The 24,865-nt window shown below is 45.0% G+C and overlaps 1 protein-coding gene across 2 annotated transcripts; it reads right to left on the bottom strand.

The window, feature by feature from the left end:
- Positions 1–1,552: 1,552 nt before the first annotated feature.
- PRSS23 (serine protease 23) lies at positions 1,553–23,337 on the bottom strand. Of its 2 annotated transcripts, none has more exons than XM_080817827.1 (2): positions 12,734–12,837; positions 1,553–5,161 (listed from the first exon to the last, which is right to left on the bottom strand). In XM_080817827.1, the coding sequence occupies exon 2, from the start codon at positions 5,146–5,148 to the stop codon at positions 4,015–4,017; it is 1,134 nt and encodes a 377-aa protein (XP_080673953.1). In that variant the 5' UTR covers positions 5,149–5,161; positions 12,734–12,837; the 3' UTR covers positions 1,553–4,014. The 2 variants fall into 2 exon arrangements, with proteins under 2 accessions (XP_080673953.1, XP_080673954.1); XM_080817828.1 differs by lacking the exon at positions 12,734–12,837 and adding an exon at positions 22,946–23,337 and having other exon boundaries at positions 1,559–5,161.
- Between the last annotated feature and the right edge of the window lie 1,528 nt (positions 23,338–24,865).

Genomic DNA, 24,865 nt, shown 5'->3' with positions numbered 1-24,865 from the left:
GCTGGTGTTACCGGAGAACCAGCAATCACTGAGAGGACACAGATGTTTGCCCTTTCCCTCTTTCTCTGCTCCACTCCGGCCCACTGGAGGAGCTGGACCTGAAGAGAGAGGATCTTTGAATCAGATAGGAGGGTTTTAAGTCTTCAATTAAACTGCACTGAGATTTATTCACCAAAAGGAACCAGGCAACTATGGAATCAGTGTGCCCAACTCCAAGGCCATCATGTTCCCACACCAGTCTGCTGTCCCAGCTCTTAGCCTTATTTATTCTATTCCTGGAAGCTGGTTTCTTTCTTCCTCTGGGCCAACAGCAGACTATAAACAGATATGTTATCTGCTAGAAATGGTCCGTGTTTACCACCTATCTGCTCTAAATGCCAGCCCAGCAAAAAAATTTTTAATACCCTTCCTGCATTGGAAGCCCTCTAAATGCTGCTCCAGGCAAAGGCGGCATGCGGGAGGAACCACCATGACAGCCCAGAGATGAGGCAGGCAGGAAGCTGCAGCCCCGCCATTGCTCCAAGGTTACCAAGCATGGCTGTCGGTCTGCATTCCTTCCAGACAGTGCTCTGAAGGGCTTACCAGTTAGAGTGGAGCAGACATGCTGGATTTCCAGGGACACACCTGGTATATGCCTGCTGTCCTAAACTCATTATTCACAGACTTCCCATTCTCAAAAAAACTCCATTCTAGATGATAAAATAAATGGACGTTCTACCAAACAGCCATAGAAATAAACTGACAGTGGAAACCTCGAGGCATCCTTGAGTTGGTTCGTAATAAGGACTAAGAGGGCCAGGCATGAAAAAAAACTCAGACAAACCAAGGAGAGCCAGGCCTGGGCAGAGCCTACCAGCCTCCCTGGTCCAGGACAGTGACCAGCCCCTTGAAAGGAAGTGCCAAGGACTGGGGTCAGAACTCCCCCGGCAGGCTCTCTACCCTTCAGCATCATGTGTCATCCTTGACAAACTCTGGACCAAAGACTCCAGTAGGTGTTAGAGAGAGATCGCTACCTTAAATACTGCCTGGTGTCCCCGGGGGTTTGCCCTGGTACTGAACAGGGACACAGGGTCACACAAAGAGAAGACCATGATCTTGAGGTTCCAACCTGCTTTCCAGTCATTTTAAATCCACTTTCAGTCCAAAAGAAGTAACGAAAAAAAAAAATACACCTACAGTTCCACTACTGGCTGGCTCATATTTCTTTTCCTTTTTAGTCCTATTTTTTCATTTTTTCGGACTAGATCCTTTCTAAAATTCAAAATTCTGAATAAAGTCTCTGGGGAAAAAATGTCCCGGATTCTGCCACAACTTTCTGACTCGCAGTGACAAATGATTTGCAAGTTTCCTCTCTCCTGTTTTACCCCCGGAACCTTTCCCAATCTGGATCCCGTGTTCCGGCCACACCCCAAAGGCACCAATGCTTGATGCCACTAAGGGCTCATCCTACTTTCTGCACAATCGCCTTGACCAAGGCTGCTACAGAGATCCCCACAATGTACTTATTAGAACACTAAATCACTCATTGGCATTACATGAGAAAACAAAGGTTCAGTGATCAAAGGTCTTTATTGAAGTGCAGATTTTAAAACATTACCATGATTCTTTACTACAGGACTTCTTAGAGCTTTCAAAGTGCAAACAGGCAAGTGAATCCCTGCTAAGGAAAGGGAGTACCAGGAGGCAGCTCCCCCCCCACCCCCCAACGGTGGTGCCCTTTTTGTTCTTTGGAGATTGTCTGGAGGGATGAGTGTTTATGGCACATATTTTAGGAATGCCGTTCTACTAGCCTTACTAGAAATACATCTCTACCATGTATAATCAATACATGTAAAACACTAATTCTATTAATTTCATGAGTCCGTTCTTTTTTATTTCCAATTCCACAACAATCTGATGCCATGCTTCCTTTTATTACCACTGAAGACATGACACGTTGAGTTATTTTACCATCTATGAGTTCTGTCGTACATAGCATGTGGGTATTTTTCTTGAGTAAATGACACCTATTTGTGAACTAAACATTGATATTACTTTGACTTTGTGCCATTGCCTACCTTTGCGGAAGAAGTTTCAACTTTGCAAAATATCAAAATCAGGAAATCAGGTGCTTCACAAAAGGAGCATCTTTTTTTTTTTTTTTAATCAGTCTTGTCTAGGTGTTCAGTGAACTTCTTTTCACATCAATCAAGAGCAAAAATAAAACCCCCCAAATACCAAATGCGGGGATGCAGACCTCTCTTCCCCCTCACGCTCAGTTCCTGCTAGATTTCAAAGCAAACTGTACCAGAGCTCAGAAGAATCCCGGCGGCCTTACCTCTCTGTTATGCATGATATTTCTTATGTGATTTGGAAGAAAGCTGTGGCTGTCCATTTCTTGAATGTCTTATCAGGATTATTCTTCTGAAAAGCTCAAGAAACCCAAGCCAAAAGCCACCCGGAGAAAGTTTAAGCTTCAGTGCCATATCTGAATGTCCTTGCAGAGAGTTACAGTTCAGGCTGATTATTACCTAAGGTACAAGTAATCCCTTTGCTCTTCTGCTCCCCCCTCCCCCCACCCCAGACATTTAGGAAGACGCACTCAGGCTAAGAGGCATAAAATGAGGACATAAAATAAGTCACATTCTTTTCTTTATACACTGTGATTATCCTATGGGTAAAACATTCATACAGACGTCTGCTGGAGCGGGAATTCTGATCCACTTTGCATTCTCCCGACTTCCATCTTTACTACTGGTGTTTGATTGTTATGTGCCTGTAGTCTCAAGTAACCCAGTAAAAGAGGCCCTTTAAAGCCAGTTGGGTGGGGGCCGGAGAAGGGGGGGGAATGTCCTCTGGGATTTTCTTAAAGCACCATCCAAATATTTTTACTATAGTAAGTGAAGTCAAGGAGAGAAGTTTCCAAATCGCTCAAGTCCATCACTCCCTGAAAGCACACTGAAAACTCTGTAGAACAATTCTGATCTGGCTGTAGGCCTGTGCCAGGCTCCAGACAAGGGCTCAGTCTGGTGTGACATCTGCAGAACTATGTGTCCATTGCTCTCTGGAATTTAATTCATTTGCAATCACTCCATCCAAATGATAAAACATGAGGTGTGCTATACTCCGGGGGTAAAATGAAATGATTGTTTTTAGTGGGACCACAACCATTCGCTGGGAAGCGATACACAGGTTTTTCTAATTGGGTCCTGATGATTGTCTTCTGGAAAAGAGAGCGTTCAAGGAACGTGAGTAAAATCCTGTGAAGTGGAACGCTGCCCTCTCTGGTGCGTCACAAAGCTGACAGGGCCATAGGTTGGGTCTTCTCCAGAAGGACCGCAACAGTCTTTGGGAGGGAAACTATTTCAAAACTGCAAGCAACTTGGGATACTGACTTATTGTAAGACACAGTTTAAAAGGTGTACCAATATAGTCAACAAATTCTTTTACTTATCAAGGACTACTGTGCAAACACCTCCAAATCCAAAATATTATACCCGCCTGTCTACGAAGTATTGTGAAGTTTCTGAAGAGTTGTACGGGGAACACTGCCCTCTGGAAATGTTAACGACTAGGCATTAAAAACAACAACAACAACAAAAAACCCCAAGATGAATCTCAGGAGAAAATACACATATATATACACACATAAGAATTTAAGAATCTGTTATCTCCCGTATGCCACATATTTAATATAAACCTTTGAAACAAGTTCAGATGAAAAAAGTTCAAAGTTCTCCAAAAGTGAAAGATTAACTTACTTGCTAAATATTTCCTATTGTCCCAAACATCAGTGTGGTGTGTTTTTTTTTTTTTTTAATTTCTATGCAAAAGTATGCCTTTAAACTCCTTAAATGATACAGGATACACAAACCAGTTTTCAAATCATAAAGCCAGGCATCTTGCAACTTTAAAAAGTTAGGTAAAAGGTATCATGATATCACACACTCAGGCGCGCGCGCGCGCGCGCACATACACACACACACCCCGATGACAACATTTGTCCTCTCCTAAAATAAGTACATGAAGACTGCGTCACCCCTCCCTGCAATCCAGGTAGTTTCCTTTAATCCAATAGCAGATCTGAGCATATTTGAGAGGGGTGATTCTAACAGCCACGTTGAAGTCCTGCGGAGAACCATTCATGTCTACCCACTGGTGCCCTGAAAAGATGCCAATAATTTTCCGCTCCCACTTTTGCTGCTGCCTCTTCCACATCCTCACGTAGACCCCGGAGCCGCTGGCCCCGGGCTGGGCGTCGCACTGCTGGTAGAGCAGGTCATAGGTCTCGTCTTTCACATCACAGAAGCGGTACACCAAGTTGCCGGGTCGATCATTGTCATACCCAGAGAAGTGGATCCTGCCCCCCGGCAGCTGCTTAGCAGGAGGGCTCACCCCAATCTTCATGAACTTTCTCTTGTGGGGTTTTTTGAGTTCTAGGAGGGCGTAGTCATAATCCATGCCAATGTCGTTGGCATTGCCTTTGATCCAACCCTTGGGCACGTGAGTGCGCTTCACCCGGATCCACTGAAACTTCATCTTCTCCGGCCCGGCAGAGTTTGAGCTGTTGGCCCCGTGACCGCCGTCTTTAAACTTGGGCTTCAGGAAGCCCACTCGAAGTTTCTGGGTTCCCTTCACATAGGTTTTCCCGTCATGGATGCAATGGGCAGCCGTGAGGACATGCTTCTCCGCCACCAGGGTGCCCGTGCAGCCCGTAGATAACTTCACAGATGTGGAGAAGGGGTAGTTGAGCAAGAAGTCCTTCCCGAAGATGCTGAATCTGCTGTCATAGCCATAAATCTGCCGCTTCCTCCGAGACCTTCCCGAAGACTCTCGGCCCCCGCCACCGCTGAGGACGTAAATGCCCACCTGCGTCTCCGTGCGGCTGCCGTTGGCATAGAGCGTTTCGTAAGACAGGTACTGTTTGGCCTCTTCGTAAGTGGGCAGCGGAGTCCCCTTATGACACTGGGGTCCGCACGAGGAGGACACATCCAATCTGGCTTCGGCCTCAAAGTCCGGCTTGCCCAGGTTGAGGGTGGACTGGGGCAAGACGACGGGGAGGCGGTAAGCAGGCCAAGTGGGTTTCCAGTGGGTGCCATAGGGGCTCACCTGCCCAATAGCACAGAGCAGGAGGAGGAAAAGGAAGAGGAGCCCTGGGATCCCCGCCATGCTGAGCACCACTCTGTAGGAACAAAGATAAGCAGGTCAGGAGGGCAAGGGGCTGAGCAGCGGCTGGCTGAGGAAACAGGCCGGCAGCATGCCTGTCATTGTTTGCAAGTCTGTGAACCCTCCTCAGGAATCAGGGTGTGGAGAGGAATCCCAAGATAATGGTCTCACTTACAATCCAAGGCTGAACCCGGGAACTTACCGGTGCTCAAAATGAAATGGGGGTATTCATTCCCTCCTACGTTTCAGATGCCCCTAATGATGGCCCAGCGCGAGGTGGCGAGCAAACGGTCATTCATCCCCAGAGGAGCTGCTCTGGGAGCCCCGGGTTCTGTGTGACTTCTGGCCATCTTTGTGCCCGGTTCTAAACTTTTATTCTCTCCCACCTCCCTGGTCCACCTGCCCCTCTTTCCTTCTTTCTGTCGTTCTCAGTACAGCCTGTGCTTGGAAAATCTTCAGTGCAACTTGCTCCTGTAAATTTCAACTGCACAGCTAACTGAGGGACCCAGGCTTGGAGGAGGGATAGCTCCACAGTATGGCACTAGCTGGGATTCCTATTGCTTCGAAATGGGGAGTGACTCCACAGAGAGCATGAGACTTTTTTCTTTTTTTGAAAAATTTTTTTAAGATTTTATTTATTTATTTGACAGACAGAAACCCAGCGAGAGAGGGAGCACAAGAGGAGTGGGAAAGGGAGTAGCAGGCGTCCCACTGAGCAGGGAGCCAGATGCGGGGCTCGATTCCAGGACCCAGGGATCATGACCTGAGTGGAAGGCAGACATTTAATGACTGAGCCACCAGGAACCCTTTTTTTTTTTTTTTTAATTTAAAACAACCTTAACTATTATTAATTTAGTTCTAGAGTCATCAGGCCTCTAAGCAAACAAGACATTCCTTCTTCCTTCGGTTTCTGTGGCCTGCTAACAGGATCTCTGTCAAAGATCTGAAGCTCTAACGTAGCATCAGGTATCACATTGTGAGCTTTACTGCTGGTTACTTTTCAGGTCTTTGTATCTATGTTCCTGGCTCCACTGAATGCCTTGAATTTGGCCCTATGCTAATGCTCGCTCAACAAAGATTTATTGAGTGGATTTACTGAATGAGTACTTGTATTTATCGAAGAGTGAGTGAGTGATTCGTGTAGCTACAAAAACCACGTTTCTGGAACGATGCATGCTGACTGCTAATGACAGAGATGTATGTGGATGATGGCGTGGCTTGGGGAAAAGGGCATGGAATCCAGGTGTGGGGAGGATAAAGAACAGGGGAGCCATTCCAGGGGAGGTGATGCTTGAGGTGGGTGGTGAAGGTGAGAAGTTAGATGATCTAAGACAAGGTGAAGGGGACACTTCGAGAGAGGGGACGGTAGTATGAAAAGACATGGAGATGTGCAACCGTGCAAGTCATTTCAGAAACTGTACTTAGCTTAGCAAAGGTGGGAGAGGCGGGGAGCAAGAGCCATATTATGCAAGACTGTGTACACTAACTGAAGTTTAGATTTTCTCCTGAAATGTATGTTCAAAGAGCTGGATCAATCATCCCACCAGAAAAACAACAATGAAAAACAAGATTGGGAAGTACTCCCATTAACATTCAAGGACCAGCTGGCTCTGACTGGCTGCGGATCTTCTGTTCAGGAGAAGCTGATGTAGCACGTAAGGTAATGTGTTCACGGTAAAGTTTTCCCGAAAGGAGGACAGGGAAGGGTTAGGTCTCCTAGGCTTTGGAACCTGGCAGGAGACAGGGAGAAGCCATCTCCTTGTTCCCATTCTCTTCCTCTTGAGAGCACAGACCTGCTGGCAGCTTTTGGGTACCTTTCGCTTTCTTTTACATAAAACTGGTAAATCCCATTGATCTGATCTAGTCCAGCTGAGCATGCCAACCCACATTCCCAATATCCACACACGATATTACTAAGAGGTGCGCTTATCCGCCCCCCTTTCTGGGATCTTTTTGCTTGACTCCTTCTCTCTGATTCCACTTCTGTTAGAGAAAACAGGGATAGGATAAAAAAGGAATGAGCTCCCAGAAAAGGTAATTCCTTGGCTCTTACTGATTCTTTGAAATTGTTTCTTTCCCTTTTGCCAAACAGGAAGAGTCCCTTGGGTCTTCTGCAGGAAGGTAATACATCTAGTTGTTTCCCAAAATCCTTGAAACCCCGGGGGACGTGTGTATGTGCACATACGTGTTTGCATGTGCTTGCTGGTGGGGAGGGTAGATACCTTCATGACTAAAGGCTCTAAGTGGATGAGGGAGGGGATGCTAATGCTAGGAAAGCCTTCCTCCCTACTGGGGACTTCCCAGGTGGGCTAGTCATGGTGAGGACAACCCTTTAGGAGACTTCAGGAGACTGCTCTGTGTCTGATCATTCCCATCTCCTGGCTCAGGACCCAGTCCTTAAACATACCTAGGTCCTGGACAGCCTTTTTCTCTCTAAGTTGCTGTCTGGGTAACTAAATGCCCCTCACACTAGAACCCCTGCCAAGTGTGATATGTACTAGGAGGAATCCTGCGTCTCCCAAAGGGCTGCGTCTTGGACCCCTACCCGCCTTTGCCTCCTCCCTTAGATTACCGTGGAGAATGCTGATGCCTGCTAACATGGACCAGCAGATGTGTTAGGCCAAGTTTGACTTCTGCTTATCTAAGAAAGAAAACACAGGATCCAGAAGTCCAAGCTGCCAAAATGTGATTCTTAAGCGAGAGAGAGAGAGAGAGAGAGAGAGAGAGAGGAGATGGAATTATGCTATGAGTTTTTGTAAACTGTAGGTAATCCTTTTGGTGTGCACGAAGAACAGGGACAGGGTGGTTAGAGCATGCTCACATGGGCCACCATCTAGAGCATGCATCCTCAAGTCTCAAACTGGAAATTTACATGTGAACTGGATGCTGGAGTGCAGAGCCTGAATTATCTACTGTAGCAGAATTCCTCCAGTGGCATCTCTTTATCCAAACATTGAAATAGTCCATTGGCAGGAGTGTCAGGGAAGAGAATGGCAGGAAAGAGTCTGCAATATTTAACTGGGAACTGGGTCTTAATGAATTAACCTCCTCCTAGGCAAAATTAACTCTAATTTCACTTTCCCAAGTGCTTTGCCTCTTCAGCAAACCCATTTAAAAAATATTTTCAGTCCTTGAAACATGTCTTATCTCACAGTGAGGTCACGGATTTTTTGTTTGTTTGTTTGTTTGTTTTTTGTTAAGGTCGGTCTTTTCAAAAAATGTTTTGGAACCAGCTCCCAAGAACATTTAGGAGAGTTAGGGGTCTGGAGAAATGGAGACAAGTTTTTTCGTGGGCATAAGGGCTGGGCAGTCAGTTAGGGTCTCTCACTGGCCATGGCTTCACTCGGCTTCTTAAAATACAGGACTGAATTTGTTCCTCAGAGAGAGGACAAGTGACTGTGCCAAGAACTTTTGGGATCATTTATAAATCATACGATGCTGGTAGAGAATGCTAAAGAGAGTTTTATTAGGACATTAATATTCTCTAAGGAATATCAATATCAATATTCTAGATAGAATATTATCTAACTAATACCTAACAATCATTCAATGATATTACTAACTCAAGAGTTCTTACAACTTAAATTCTGATGAATTTAGCCAATGAAGGAGAAATTAGCCCAACTATTAAGTAAAGGTCTGCTAAACCAACAGGGTAGTGTCAAGATTTCATCCTTTAGGAATAAACTTTTTGGATCCCTCAAAAACAGAAACTTCCATTACTCAGAAACACCGCCTGCAGGTTCCCTATATTATTGCTTAAACTGAACTCGTTAACTTGTGGTAAGACCTTGTTCTGATGGTTTTTTATCTTGATTAAATTCTCTTTGTAACTTTGAAGGCTATAAAACTGCATTAAAAAGACTGTAATTCATATTTAGAAATTAAAGCAGACTAATGCAGGTCAAATTCTTCCAAAGTGGTTAAGTTTGTTGTTATTATTATTTTTAAAATTTTACTGAAGTATAATTATATTAGTATGAGGTATGCAACGTAATGGTTTTTTAACTGACTATAAATTGGGAGATAAAGTTGTCTGTTCTCAGGCTCCCAAATGGGTTTAAGCTGACATCTATATTAAGGTTATGTACTTCATAAACTGCTCACCCCTTTACCAGATGTGTGTTTAGGGTAGCTTAGAAATTATTCTGAGTAACAACCTGAATGGATGATCCCTTTAGTCTTTTTAGTACTGGTCTTTTCAGACCCAGGATTTTCTAATTTTAGAATTTTCCAGGGTCACAAAAGCCCAGGGCAAGCACTCTGCTGTACACAAACAGGGTCTGCACCATCATTTACTGTTTGGGAGCTACACGCACAGAATTCAGGAGGCCAGAGGTGGAGGAGAAGAGGAAAATTTATTTTGCTAATCTCTTGCCTATCTGGGAGACAAGATTTTCCTCCTCAGTTCTCCAAGGAAACAAAGGCCTCCAGCAGAGGGCGGCTTTCAAGAATGGTGTGGAAGGATGGCTGGGTGTGCAGGCTCTCAGAAAAGTGTGAGGGGGAATCTCACCCATCAAGGCCCTTTCCCAAGGCAATCACACCCTACCCTGACTCCTTCCCCACTAATAAGATGCCAATGATAACCATGATGCTTTAAAATTAGGTTGGTGGCTTTGCATTAATTTCTCAACTTACCTGATGATAATTTCCTGAATAATTTCCCAGAAGACAAGTATTGTTTCCACTTTTATAAACTCTAAGCAAGCCTGCACTATGCCCATTTAAGTCTACTTAAACAAACACTCTAGGATAGAAACAGATATAACAACAACCTTCATAATCTCACTGTTGGAAAGGAAGCCAATGGATTCCATTAACTTGAAATTCTTTCTTGCCTTCACAAATGAGTCACCTTATCTTTACAGAACTGTCTGAAATACGCACCCCTTACAAAACAAAACAAAACAAAACAAAACAACACAAAGATTTCCAAATCTTATCTTCCAAATCTTATTTTCATTATATCTAACTCCAGATGAAAAAAATTCAGGTCTATAACATTTCATTTCTAGGAATAAGCCTTTACTGGATAAAGATTCCTCGCATACATAATTATCTTGGAAAGTTCTCAACCAAGTATTCTCATGTATCGCTTCACCCGAATGACAAAGCGGAACAAAAAATTAAGATAAGCAAGTATTTTTTTTAACCATGCTTAGTAATACAGAAACGATTCCTTTTCCAACTCTGTATCTCTGACTGACAAGAGTTACACATTCCGTGTTCCAGCACTCAGCATGAGCCACTGTCCTGCTGTCCACCGTCTAAAAATATTTATACCTTAGGAGGATGCTGCTACTTCACAAACCCACTAATAATCTAATGGTGAAGGGGCTGTGCACATTGACATACATACAAACCACAGCCATCTGCTTAGAGGTTTGGGCACTGACACTTCTCTGTCCCAGAACTGCACCTTAGTCTTCAACACTGCAACAACCCAGCTCTCCTCAAGAGGGCAAGTGTTTGGGAGAATGACTAACTACTCTAGCAAACAAGTGCTGGGAGAAAAGAAAAAAAAAATCTAATCCTCAGGACATACATTCTCTATTGTACAACAGATGAATTCCTGTGACCACTATAAACAGTAATGTTGAAACAAACAGTGGGCAAGTCTGTGGAGATAAAAGTTTTGGACACCATCTGGAAGGCTAACAAAGGGTTTTCCATGGAATCTGCAGCAGGAATACTGAACAGTGAAACCATGCTAATTCCTAAAGCAAATACCTAAAAATGAACAAAGCTCTGTGAACCCTCTGCAGCCAGGCTTGGTCTCATTTTCCCGAGTCACAGAACCTGTTAAAGGAAAACAGACCTAATCACATAATGGTTTAAGAATTACAGCCCGGACAGGAAAGAAATACAGGGCATTTACAAGCCTGGGCACCCTAAACATAATCTTGTGGTCAAACCAAGTTTAACTTCTTCTGTATCAACTTTTAGGCAAAATGAACGACCCTAGTGAGCTTGGGACAAACCGGGGCGGGGGAGGGGGCAGAACAAGAACAGAGTGTACCAAATTGTCAGTGGTGAGACCTGGAGAAAGGAATTCCCCAGAGCCCGTGGGAGTTATGCATGAATAATGCCCGGTGGACTGAATCCTACGGGATCCATGAGAAGAAAACTATGTAGGAGAACCTGAGCCTGTTAGACACTGCAGACTGGGGCCAGTAATGTTCTCAGATCCACCAATGGGCACTGCAGTATTAATACTACAAACAGAAAAGTGCACCCAAATTCATCACCTACTTGAATAAAGTATCGGTATTACAAAAATGAGATCCGTATTAGTTACCTGGCAAGAAAGCTTCCTTTCCAGCTCAGGTACAGGAAAGCATGACAGTGACTATTTAAGTGGGAAGAACACAAGTGAAACAATTTATTCGAATGCAGAAGGTCTACATATGATGAAACTTTCATAAGTAAACATAGTGTCTTTTGTAGTATTTCTCCTAAATTCCTTCCTCCATCAGGCTTCTTGAGAGACACAATCCTAAGGTCTATTTTCAGTGCTCTTAGGCACAAGGAGGACCCTGAAACAAGGACAATAAATATCCTCACTTTAACTGGCATTAGGCTTTGGCCACAGCTAACTTCAAACTATAAAGTCAACTCCTTCCCCATGGCCACGTGAATATGACTGGCATTGGCCTGTCTGCTCGGAGGAGCGCACAGGGAGGGACCCCTTAAGTCCAGTTTCGGGCGCTGAGGGAAGCCAGTCCATCCCCACACTGATCCCGAACAACCTGGAGCTTTCCACCAGCCAGGGGCTGTTTCTCTTTCTGAAGTCTCTTGGGTGTCGCCCGAAGGTTAATAAAACACCCGGAATTTTATCAGCTGCTTTTTCATGAGATGTTGGAAAGCAACCCTAATTTGTATTCCGGAGGGGAATGGTGGTTTTTCCTCACCAAAATAATTCTTCCCCTTCCTCTTCAAAGACATTTTTTAAACTTTTCAAACTTTTATTTAAAAGTTATCTCGTTCCACAGGCCGAAGAAGAAATATTTGCTTCCAACGATGGTGATAGTTCACAGACAGTTTATAAGGAAGCACACGGCCATCAATTAAAGCTCCAGAGAAAAGACCCTAGTTCCTAACCTGTGCTTGCTGCACTTTCCTTGCTGGCTAAGATGTGTTCACGATCACGCGCCCAGAGTTAAAAATTAATGTTCAGATCATGTTGGAATACATGTATGCAAAATCCCAGGAAAGTAAATGCTGGTGGTGGGTGGGGGTGTGCGGGCGCGGAGGAGACAGGGTGTTGTCATCGCTCAGCTGGAGGAGAGCTCACCCAGAGCCGGCTCTTCTCTGCTCCCACCCAGCATCCAAGGCAGCACCCGTCTTTCCCATCCGCTGCCGGATGACACTGTGAATGCAGGCGCCCTGCTGCCCCTGAGTCTCCGCCGAGCTCCTTCAGGCCGCGGGCCCCAGCCCTCCAGCCCCGAGGGCGGCCCGGCGAAGTCCCCGGTGCCCCCCCGCAGCCCGCAGTCACCCCACGCCGCGCGCACCGGCCCTTTGTCCCGCCGCTGTCGGCGCCGCGCTCCCCGCGAGTTCCGCGGCGTCCCGAGCCCGCGCCCGCACTCACCCGCGCCGAGCAGCCCGCAGGGACTGCTGCTCACTGCGCCGCTCCAACAGGTGTGGGCGCCGGGAGGACGCGTGCGACTCCCATGCCTGCCCCTCGGCGCGACCGAGTGCGAGCGGGCGGGCGGGCGAGCGAGCAACGCCGGCAGCGGGCGGGTCCGCCCCCCGCGCCTCCCGAGGCCCGCCCGCCCCGCCTCCGGCCTCGGGGAAGCCGCGCGCCCGCCGCCCCCACCCCACCCCACCCCGCGCGTCCCCCCCCCCAGCCCCCGCCCTTCGCCTCGGGCGGGAGCTGGGGGCCGCCAGCCCCGGGGTTCCGCCGCCTGCGGTCCGCGCAGGTGGGCCGCCGCGGCGCGTCGGCTCTCGCGGGTCTCGGCCTCTCAGCGCCAGCCCGCGCCGCTCTCGCGGAGGGCCCGCCCGGCCGGGGAGCCCGGCGCCTTCACCCTCCCGGCCCCGCGCAGCCGCGGGGCTCGGCCGCAGCCTCCCGAGCGAGTCTCGGGCCTTCGCCGTCTGCACGCAGCTGCCTGCTCGCGAAGACGGAGTGCTCCCCAGGGTCGCCCCCAACCCCACCTAGAACCGGGGACGCGGGCTACACCTGGGGCATGGGGAAACTCGGCAAACTAAAGAGTTGGGAGAACTCTGTGCACTTGAGTTTTTAGGGGATGACCGAGGTCCTTTCCGCTTCACCCAGTTTCTCAGGTGCCTCCGAGGAACGCACAGCTGCGTTCGGGGGGCTGGACCACCAATGCTTTGCATCCCTTTCCGCACGCGAGCGGGGTGCGTGGGGCCCGGAGCACGGCAGGCCTTGGCCGCCTCTGAGTGCCGGCGGGCTGCTGAACCCACCGCCCGGATCAGCTTTGTATAGGGGCACCAGCTGGTGGAGCCACCTCCTCGCCCAGCGGGCCTGCTTCCTTGAGTTCTCTCCTAGGAGTCCACAGTGCCGGGTCTCCCTCTAGCCAGGCCGGTGACTGCGCCATTTAAGAATCTAGTGCTAGGGGCGCCTGGGTGGCTCAGTGGGTTAAAGCCTCTGCCTTCGGCTCAGGTCATGATCCCAGCATCCTGGGATCGAGCCCCGCATCGGGCTCTCTGCTCAGCAGGGAGCCTGCTTCCTCCTCTCTCTGCCTGCCCCTCCGACTACTTGTGATCTCTGCCTGTCCAATAAATAAATAAAATCTTAAGAAAAAAAAAAAAAAGCTCAGGGTCCTGGGATCGAGCCCCGCGTCGGGCTCTCTGCTCAGCGGGGAGCCTGCTTCCCTTCCTCTCTCTCTCTGCCTACTTGTGATCTCTGTCAAATAAATAAAAATTAAAAAAAAAAAAAATCTAGTGCTAGAGCTTTCCTCTTCTCTCCCAGTCCATCAGTATGTAACAGAGATGACGAGGAGCCCCTTCGGGGAACCAGCTTTATACATCAACCGTTGCGATGAAGAAGCGGCAGAAACCACTGTTTTACAGATAAGTAACTGAAGTTTAGAGGGTTAATGACCTGCCCAGTGTACAGAGGCCACATTTTCGAGGTCAGGCCCCTTAGGGGTCCGTTCTCTCATCAAAGCCCACTCTCAGAAAGGGAGGGTCTAACATACTCTTTCACTCCAGAGTGTTAATGATACACCTAATGGGTTTGTGTCTGCAATTGATTTTTAAATAGGAAAGCCCCAACATGTGCTGTTGTGTAGTGTTTCTCAGTGTGAGAGAAACCGATACCCTCCACTATTTTAAGGGCAAAATTTTCTCAAACCTCCCCAGTATTGGCTTAAATTAGTTTCTTTTATAATGTTACCTTACTATATTATAAACATTAAATCAGATACACATTTCTGTTACAGCTTATGAACAATTCTGGAATAAAGCCAAAACAAATTTATAAATTAAATATAAAAATCCCTTCCCAGTACAGTAACATTAAATTAGTAATGTTTACTCAACTGCTATTAGCATCATGTGGTACTGACTACCCAGATATGGGTACATTTGAGCTCTGGGTGGCTCTCCTGCTCTCAGTCAGTATTGACACAATTTTCTCACTTCTTTCCTCTGTTCCAGCAACCACACCTTTACTCACACCCTTTGTCATTATAATATTTGGCTTTCAGTTGACTCTAATATATATAATATATATATGTGTGTAATATTATATGTGTTAACTTTGTGGGTTTTTTTTAAAGATTTTTTATTCATTTGAGAGAGAGAACAGAGCAAGTGAGAAGGCAAGTGGGGAGAAAGGGCAGAGGGAGAGGGATAATCAGAATCCCTGCTGAGCAGGGAGCTGGACAGGACCCTGGGATCATGACCTGAGCCAAAGGCTTAACTGCGCCACCCAGGCATCCCTACACTATTCCTTTCTTAATAGCATGAGGGGTAAAGTTATAGCTCTTGACACCAAGGCGTAGTCCACATAGACACTGAAATCACAAGGCAGTTCTTGGTATTAGATGGTTATCCCAACGATCCAGAATGTGTTTGTATTCAATCTATATGAAAACTACAAAGAAAAGTTAATTATGGATCTCCAAGGGTTCACAGCTCCCAACTGGAAAAACATCATTAAAAGCCAAATACCTTCCTTAATAGAGGAGCTGGAGTTGGAACTGGAAGGAGAGGATGAAGGGAAAGACTTCTCAACCATGCTTGAGTATCATTAGTTTAATCCCAATTCAAATATTTATTGAACATCAGCTACATGCTCACCATGGTGGTAGGCACCAAATTAGAGAGATGGCCAGAGGAAGCCAGTACAGCAACATAATTAAGAGTGCACCAGAGGCATTTAACTATGTGAGTACTATTCTGACCTCTCTCATTTATTAGCTGTGTAGCTTTTGGCTTAACCCTTCTGTGCCTCTGTTTCCTCCTCTCTGAAATGGAGACTACCTCACTGGGTTGTTTCAAGAACTGAATGAATTAATACACATACAACGCTTAGCACACCACCTGACACAGAGTAAACCCTGAATAAATATTAGCCACAGTTACATCTGTTATATGAGAAGAACAAGACTTAGCTCTGCTTTGGAGCAGGCTCTTTCAGCAGGACCTCAACCCACACTGACATTCATGACTCCTTTGTCCTGATAGTTTAAAAAATTACATTGTAACCAATTTGGGGAGCTAGGATGGTGGAAAATAAGATCATTATTCCCATCACTCAGAAAGAGAAGCTGAGGCACGGAAGGACCCAGGAGCACATCCCTTCCCTATCACCACTCCCATAGCTCATCTCAGGTCTGATGCTCCCTACCCAACCCAAGGAAGCTCTAACTACAGTTGATCCCCGTGAACTCAGGGCTTAAACAAGCACCACCCACTCGTGTTGTTTCCTGAGGCTGTCAAGAGTGAAATGAAAGGGATACTACATGGTTCTTAGGTTATCATGGTAATTGCCACAGGAACACAAGCAACAGATCTGTAGTGTGCCTTGATCTCCAAGAGAAATAGCAGATGCCCTCCTGCTGAGCCTAGATATTTGTCTTTATGTATTTGACACACTCTCCAGTTCCCAAAACAAAAGCAAAACCAGAAAAACCAAAACCCTCACTGCTTCTTAAGAACTCAGTTCAAACCCACATTCATAATTGTCAAATACTTTTCATGTGCATAGTAGTCCAGTTGTCAAAAACGCATTCAGGGGGCACCTGGGTGGCTCAGTGGGTTAAGCTTCTGCCTTCGGCTTGGGTCATGATCTCAGGGTCCTGGAATCAAGCCCCCCTGCTCCGGGCTCTCTGCTCAGCAGGGAGCCTGCTTCCCACTCCCTCTCTGCCTGCCTCTCTGCCTGCCTCTCTGCCTACTTGTGATCACTCTATCTCTGTCAAATAAATTAAAAATCTTTTTAAAAAATGCATTCAGGGCAAGTCCCCGTGTTTCCTGAGTGCTCACTCTGTATAAGGTGACTGTGACAGAGAGTGAGAGGAGCAGATCTCCCTCACCTCAAGGAAGGTATGCTGTGGATATTAACAAGCAAACAAACAAAAAAAAATCAAATACAGGAACAAGTGAGATACAGACTAGATCAGGCTCCAGCTAGAGAACATGGAAGAGGGAATCATTAATTCCCACTCTGGCTTCCAAGAAGTGATGGAGTTTGAGGTGGAGCTCAAAGGCTTTAGCAAGCCTTTATCTCATTGAGAGAAGTTAATAAACTTCATCTCATTGAGTGCCTTCACTGTATAAATGAGCGAATCAGTGGATGAATGAGGGGGCTTGTACGGGCTGTAATAATTATAATTATAATAATTGTAACTATTGTTTATTGAATACATACTATGTGCCAAGTAGTGTGAAAGAAACTTTACTGCATGTAATCTTCAAGACAGAAAAAAATAGAGATAAGGTTTATCCCCATTTTGCAGGTGAGGAGACTGAGGTCCAGAGCAGATCGCTAAGACACCCACTGTTACACTACTGAGTAACACGGATGGGACTTCTGCCCGATCTGTCCCACTCTTTCATCAACTTTTTCACTCATCGTGTTTTAAAAAATCTTTTTAGAAAGTTTTAACTCTTGCAGTTAAAAAATCAGTCAAAGTCATATCAACCTTTAGGGATAAACCTTGGGGTATTTAAAATAATGTTTGGAAAACTGAACCACATTTCTAATTGCCAGCATTACGCTTTGTTCTTGGTAGAAATCATCTTTTTTTTTTTCCTTCTGTTTATGTCCCAATTATAAACCCTGGCCACACTGACTTCTGTGGTAGTACACTGATCCCAAAGAAAGTCAAGGTCTTCTGCAAGAGAATCAGGATTCTTCGTGGCAGCTGATAAATTCCTTTCCAGCATGTCTGAGCTTCATCAGTTCATATTCAGGCATTATATCTGCCCCCAATCACAGACACACCTTATTGGTAGGAAAAACTGAGGCTTTGCAGTACAGGGTATCTGCTAGTTAGAATCTGGTCTCCAGTGAACTGGCCAACTCTTCTCATGGTGTTGTGCTGCTTCCCCGACCTGCCTTTTCTTGAGCTTAAATAAGGAGGTTGAATCAGCTGCTGATGTCGCTCCAGCTCTAAAGATCCTTTGGATTCTATCTTCCTTTTGTTCCCAATGTGCGATCACTAAGTAATGTCCTGTTAAATGACCTTAGAGCAGCAGACAAGATGACTGAACGCAGGTCGGTGAGAAACCCAAGGCCATCTCTAAACCTAAACAGCTAAATACTGTTTTGAAGCCTATTTTTTTCCTGAGGCTGAGCCCTGTAATCAGCTTCAACAATTTAAGTCAGTTCGAAAGTTATCAATGAGGATTATTTCTAAGGAGATACATTTACATACTTAAAAATCATTTCCATGTGGTTTCTTTCATGATAATGTGGCTTCTTCTGTGGTGTATAGTATGGGTCTAGAAGTTTACTGGGTTAAGTAGGGCTTTCAGCTCCATCTAGTGAGTAAAGAGAGTTGAAATGAGAGACAATACAGGAGATTGGCGGTGGGGTGGGGGTGCGCGTGGGGGGGCATTCTAAACCTGCCTATGTGACCTTGGGTAAATCAGCTCACTTACCAGCCTTATTTCTCATCTGTAAAAAGAGAGCCTAGATCACCTGCTCTGGCAGCCTTTGGGTCTATGACACCGTAATCCTCGCCAGGAGGGAGGATGTACATATTCTGTGATCGACGGACACACCTACCATGGGATCCTGGTGTAGCAAAGATTATGGAATCTGGAGTCAGATTCTCTTGGATCCAATTTAGAATTCATTTAGTCTCTGGGTGATCATGGACAAGTATATGAGTTTCTGTGCCTCATTTTTCTCATCTGTGTTCTGGGGCTAATTTAGGACTATTGTAAAGACTCAGTCAGTACAAAGCACATGGTATAGGGCTCAGCACAAAATAAATTCTAAACTGAACTTACCTATTACTACCACTACTACTGCTACTGCTACTACTATTGTGAATATTCAATAAATGTTATCATTGTTGAATGAATGAATGAGTCAATCAATCAATCAATCAATCAATTACGTTGGTATAGCATCAATGCTAAAATGTTTAATGCAGGCTTTGTAAGAAGAAATGGTCTTGGGACTCCTGTTAAACAACTCTCAAGGCGTTCTGTCTTAACTCTGGTCTGTAGCAACAAAGAGATTCTTGGAACTGAATTTAGGAGAAATTATAGATTCAAATGGGAGTCAGGGTTATATTTTTTAGTCTCCTCTTCCAAGCTCCCCTGTGGTACCATCAGTTATTTATTCCACAAACATCTACTGAACCACTGATATTACCAGGTCTGTATGTTTGTCAGTGTTTTTGAGAGCAAAACCAGATTTTTTCTTTGTGATGGTGGATTTAAAATCTTGCATGGTAAAAAAATAAAACCACAATAAACTCCTGTAATTAGCCATAGTTTTTGGAAAAGCCAGGAAAAAGCACCACTTTAAAAAATCTTTATAGCATTTAATAAAACAAATGTATTTGTATCGCACTTAAAACTTTGTTAAAATTCCTCTTTTTGTTAAGTTTAGATTACTCATGTTAAGTGTTTAGAAATATAAGCACACTCTGAATATAAATATGGGAAGGTATAATATGCAAAAGATTAATATATAAAGTAGTTGTAGAGTTAAATTGCCACAGTGGCACACATGGTGCTCTTTAAAAAAAAATGGTGCACAGCAAAGAAAAGCTTTACTCTAATCCTACTTAAAAGAATATAGCAATTTAAAATTATCAGGAAAAAAAACAGGCTTTGGCACTAGCAATTTCCTGTAAACCTTGGGCACTATTCTAAACTGAAAAATTAGAAACATTTTGAAGTAACTATGTGTTTCTCATTTTCTCTGGTCCAATTCAAAAAGTCTCCAGAGGCCAGCCCTGGGCTTCTCTGATGTCCTCCAACTCGACTACTTGATCTCATGAACAAGAACAAAAGGGAAAATAAAGGGGTTTTTTTTCTTCCTTTAATTCAAAGAGAAGCAGCAGAGCCACTGGCTTTGAAATAGACATTAATAATCTTTTGATATTTATATTCATGTAATACAATTTTCTCCCAAATCTCTGTAACGTTAAAAGGCATTGGGGGGGATTATTTTGTTTTTATGTTTATATTTATCCATAAATCCTGGATTTTCTCTTTTCTGTCTTATAAGGAGCAAGCTTTTATGCGGTTAAATATGGGGTCTGGATACTAAAAATCAAGGTATTTTAAGAGATTTCTTCTTTTTCCTCTGGCAAATGTTAATTGTCCTTCAAACTCAAATATCAACTCTTTTCTGAAGTTTTCCAGATCCTTCATTGCTAGATATGTAAATTCATCCTCTATGCTTTTAGAGAATCGTATTGACATATCTTAAATTGTAACTACAGCTGACCTTTAAACAACACTGGTTTGAACTGTGTGGATCCACTTATATGCAGATTTTTTTCAATGAACACAGTACAGGACTGTGATGCGGCACCCCATAACCCGGGCATTGCCCAAGGGTCAACTGTACATATGTACATGTTCAACCTCGAGGGGTCCCGAGCTCCCTATCAGTAGGAACTCTGTCTTGTTTTTCTTTCTTGTCTCTCTGGTTTTCCTCGGTAGTCTAGCAGAGAGCCTGGCTCCCAGGAGAGGCTCAACTGATTTTTATTAACAAATGATTGAATGAATTAAGAAGTGAAATTCTAATCTGCTTAAAATATCAGGTCTGAGATAATTTGGCTTGCCTGTCACTAAAACCAGGACACATTGTATGTACCATTTATACCACAAGGGCTCTAGTGTTTTCTGGGATATAAGTCTGAATTTCTGTTTAATGCCCTTCTACCATTCCTACCTTACAGGGAATGTCAAGATAATAAATCCAATGTCCGCTTGGCTGCTTGTTACATTTCACAACTCATTTTATGGCTACATGATGTTGTTCTACGTTATTTGCTCACAATTTGTAATATTCTCATTGACTTTTTGCAGAACATTTTGGAATATGCTCTGAATTCCGGCTGCCACAGTGCGTTCTGAATTGGTCTGCCAGGGACTCCTACAGGATTGTAGAATCTTATTTCCCAAACTTTATTTTCTCCCACACCTCTAGAAGATGTTAGAATAGGTTGTCCATGAAAAAAAAAAAAAAGTCAAACATGTGTATTGGCCTTTCAAATGCTCTGAGAAGTCCTGAGTGGAGAAACTTGGTTAAGTTCCTTTAAATCAAAGTTATCCAATCTTATTTGACTGCGGACTCTTTTTTTTTTTTTTTTTTTTTCAATATGACAGAACATTCATGGAATAGTAGACTTCCTTAGTGAGAAACACCATCCATAAAGTTGCTCCTATTCTGGTACTAAACTACTTCTGTTCTCAAAATGTGGTTTATGCTTTTGTTTGCATTTGAAACTCTGTTCTTTATATCCACTTGTCTCAATTCCACTCATATATCAAAAATCTAACACAATGGCTCATCCTCTACAAAGTACTTTTGTTGGTCTTTGATTTTTCCATAACACTTTCTTATGGTTCTTTTAATTTAATTTTTTAAAAGATTTTATTTATTTGAGAGACAGAGATAGCACAAGCAGGGACAGGAGAGAGAGAAGCAGGCTCACCTCTGAGCCGGGATCCCAAGACCCTGGGAGACACTCAACCAACTGAGCCATGGTCGTCCTAATTTTATTTCTTTCACTATCTGTTTACCTTTCCTCTCCCCAACACTGGCTGTTTTGGGTTTGAATCTCTGGTCTGCACTCCTTTTGCTGGATGTATCAATTGGTCTCAACAGGAACACAGTTTGCCCCTGATTGGTTCAAATGAAGAGACTTCATAAAGTAGCTACTTGTAGAGGTGAGAACGGGGTTGAGGGAGGAGGCAAAGACAGAGAGCATCCAAGTCTAGTAACAGGGAGATGCCATCACTGCTGTTCAGGTGGGAGGTCGGGGAGGAAATGCTGTAGCCCCAAGGGGAGGACACGTTAGAGGGGGCCTATTGCTAGAGCTGCATGGTCCAGGGAGGTTGCAGCCGCCGCAAGGATCCGACATGGGGGAGGGATGGAGTGAGACAGAAACATCCTGACCTCTTCTCCTTCTACCCTCTGATCCCTGGAGCCTGCCAAAGTCAGCTCACAGGGGAGCTGGGCTGTGGTGTGAGCAAGGCTCAGCCTCACAGGCACCGAGGAGGGCGGCAGAGGGTGCAGAATGGCCGAGAAGAGCCAACACACTGGGAAAGCCAATGTTTCCTCATTTACAAAATAGAATAGTGGCAATCCTTTCTTCACGGGATCATAGTGAGGATTAAATTAGGAAACGTGTCAAAACAGTAACATGTTCTCTCGTGCCTGGTTCTTTGGTCAGGTTAGGTACTTAGCATTATTATTATTATTTATTCCAACAGCTCTATGGATAGCGACTAGTATAAAAGCTAGTTGAGGAAGATAGCCCATGTTGGTTACTTTGTACCCTTAACACATCCAGAGCAAACCCCCATTTATTATAGCAAGGCCCCAAATGGATGGTATTGTACAGGTGACAGGGAGCCCTTTTGAATGGAGGAGACAAGAGGGAAGCTAGCTGGGCTGTTATGAGTGACATCATCAGCCAATCTGACCTTGAAAACTGACAACAAAAAGCTAAATTTGAGGGGCACCTGGGTGGCTCAGTGGGTTGGGCCTCTGCCTTCAGCTCAGGTCATGATCCCAGGGTCTTGGGATCGAGCCCCGCATCGGGCTCTCTGCTCGGCAGGGAGCCTGCTTCCCCCACCTCTCTCTCTCTGCCTGCCTCTCTACCTACTTGCAATCTCTGTCTGTCAAATAAATAAATTAAATCTTAAAAAAAAAAAAAGCTAAATTTGAGACTTATTTTTAGGTTTTGGCCAATTGTTTGGCATTTCTTAGACACGGTCTTCGGCCTCTGGTTTTCCTTCCCCTCAACGGAAAGGAGAGTTACTACAAACCAAGCCAGCTCCCCCCGGGCCAGCCCTCCACAGCCATGCCTGGGAATGGTAGCGATTTCTCACGTTTTGAGAGCAAAGTCAGGATGGCCAGCCCCAAGGTAAAGCAGAAGGGTTTGTGTCTAGAGAGCCCCAGTTTGCTTCCTGTTCTTTCAGCTCTGTAACCTGTTTTATTTCAAACATAGGATCACCGGGCCCCTGCTGCCCTTGGTACACAGATTAGGGAAACCACAAGAATAGCCGCCCTTGTTCTTCTCACTTCAAAGCCTGCAGAAGGCCGTGAAGGGCTCGCTCTCTGCCCGAACCAGGGAGGCCAATTCCAGAGAAAGCCTTTCATACGAGCCTGGGGGTGGGGTGGGGAACTTACCCCCAGGAAGGCAAGTGGATGTCAGAGCCGGTGGCCGCACAGGTGCCCTCTGCCTCGGCTCATGCTCTTGGAGGAAGTGCAAGTTCAGAGCCTCTCCAGAGCCTGTCGTCCTGACAGAGCAATGAAGGTCACGCTGGGAGGAGATTCCGGTACTGACACCAGCAGCTGCAGGTAGGGACTTCCTTCAAGGAGGAGTGACTTTTTATCCGGGTTTCCGGTAGACTAAAATTAGTGAGAAAAACACTCAGCCCCTAGATCCCGTGGCATCCGTAAGTAGTTGTTCACGGTATCGTCCCTGCACCTGAAAAATCAAGACATGAACCGACACTATTAATAAGTGGCTCTGAAGTCACCATATCCCCGAACCTCACATTCTCCTCGCGGACCTGAGCGTGGGACCTCGGGCTTTTCCTAGGGCACACAGATGTTTTGTCTCTTCACTCAAGGCTGGCAGAGGCCCTAATTGGACAACTGTGTAAAGTCAGAGCAAGGACAGACTCTCCGGATAAGTGGGACCACTCCATCAAACAGAGGGATCTTAGGTAACAGAGAGGTTTGGGGATTATGCTGCCAATAAAAACTAGCTCTTACCACGCCACGTGGCACCAGTCATTCCAAGATGTGCAAAATTTTTTGTTTTAATGTTAAAATGAAAAAGGCACTCAGCTCTAATCCGGGAAGACCCAGGAAGGCCCAGCCCATCCTAAACTACTGTGACCTCACAGTTGTATAAATAGCATATTGGTAAAGTAAGGTGACTCTAGCTACCTTTCTGTTCAGGACAAGAGATGGCAAGGTCTCTTCCTCTTTCTCTTTTTCTAACAGTGCAAGAAAATTGAACTATTAAATCCTTAAAACCTTTTCTGCAGGAAAATTAAAAACAAATAAATGACAAGTCTTTGATTTGTTAGACTACTCTTTGAAGAGTTGATTGCTGACTTCAAGGCAAATTCCGATGTTCCTAGCAGCCCCTCAACCTCAGCTCCAATGGTGAGTTTATTATCGAAGCTTTCATCCCCTGCCCAATGATCTCAAAGCTTCAGGGAAATGAGGTTCACTCAGAGGTTGGGTTTTCTTGATCCAAGCTTGATAGGAATCAACCTTTGTACTTACTCTAATGCCTGCCCGACTAGAGAAGAAAGGAGGAGTGAACCAATAAAGTTGTTTTGTGTAAAATTATGGTTTAAAAAATATTTTCCGGGAGGCACCTCAGTAGTTCAGTCAGTTGAGTGTTCAACTCTTGATTTTGGCTCAGTCATGATCTCGGGGTTGTGAGATCAAGCCCCACATCGAGTGTGGAGCCTGCTTAAGATTTTCTTCTCTTCTTCTCCCTCTGCTCACTCTCCCTCTCTCTAAAAATATGTGTGTGATGTGTGTGTGTGTGTATATATATATATATATATATATTTTTCCCCCTGGGGGGGGCACCTAAGTGGCTCAGTTGGTTAAACATCTGATTCTTGACATCTTAAATTGGTGAGATTGAGTCACGCGTCAGGCTCCACACTGGGCTTATGACGTTGGTATGGCTAGAGTTCGTCTTTTTTTTTTTAAGATTTTATTTATTTATTGGACTGACAGAGATCACAAGTAGGCAGAGAGGCAGGCAGAGAGAGAGGAAGGGATGCAGGCTCCCTGCCGAGCAGAAAGCCCGATGCGGGGCTCTATCCCAGGACCCTGGGATCATGACCTGAGCCGAAGGCAGAGGCTTTAACCCACTGAGCCACCCAGGTGCCCCATGGCTATAGTTCGTCTTAACAGTAATGGCTATTTGTTATCTACCATGCACCAGACTTCCCACTACTTATTGCATCGGACTAAATAACCCTCAAGTTACAAATAGTTAAGTAGTATTCCTAGTTTAAACCCAGGACTCTCTACCCCAAATCTGTATATCATAAAGTGTCCCATATTGTTTGT

Source organism: Martes martes, assembly GCF_963455335.1.
Source record: "Martes martes genome assembly, chromosome: 10".
Classification (NCBI taxonomy): domain Eukaryota; kingdom Metazoa; phylum Chordata; class Mammalia; order Carnivora; family Mustelidae; genus Martes; species Martes martes.
The sequence above is the reverse complement of the archived record's forward strand: the minus strand, read 5'-3'. Positions and strand labels throughout refer to the sequence as shown.

What these genes read in the sequence shown, in the direction of transcription:
- PRSS23 (XM_080817828.1), bottom strand. Translation starts at nt 5,148, where the DNA reads ATGGCGGGGATCCCAGGGCTCCTCTTCCTTTTCCTCCTCCTGCTCTGT.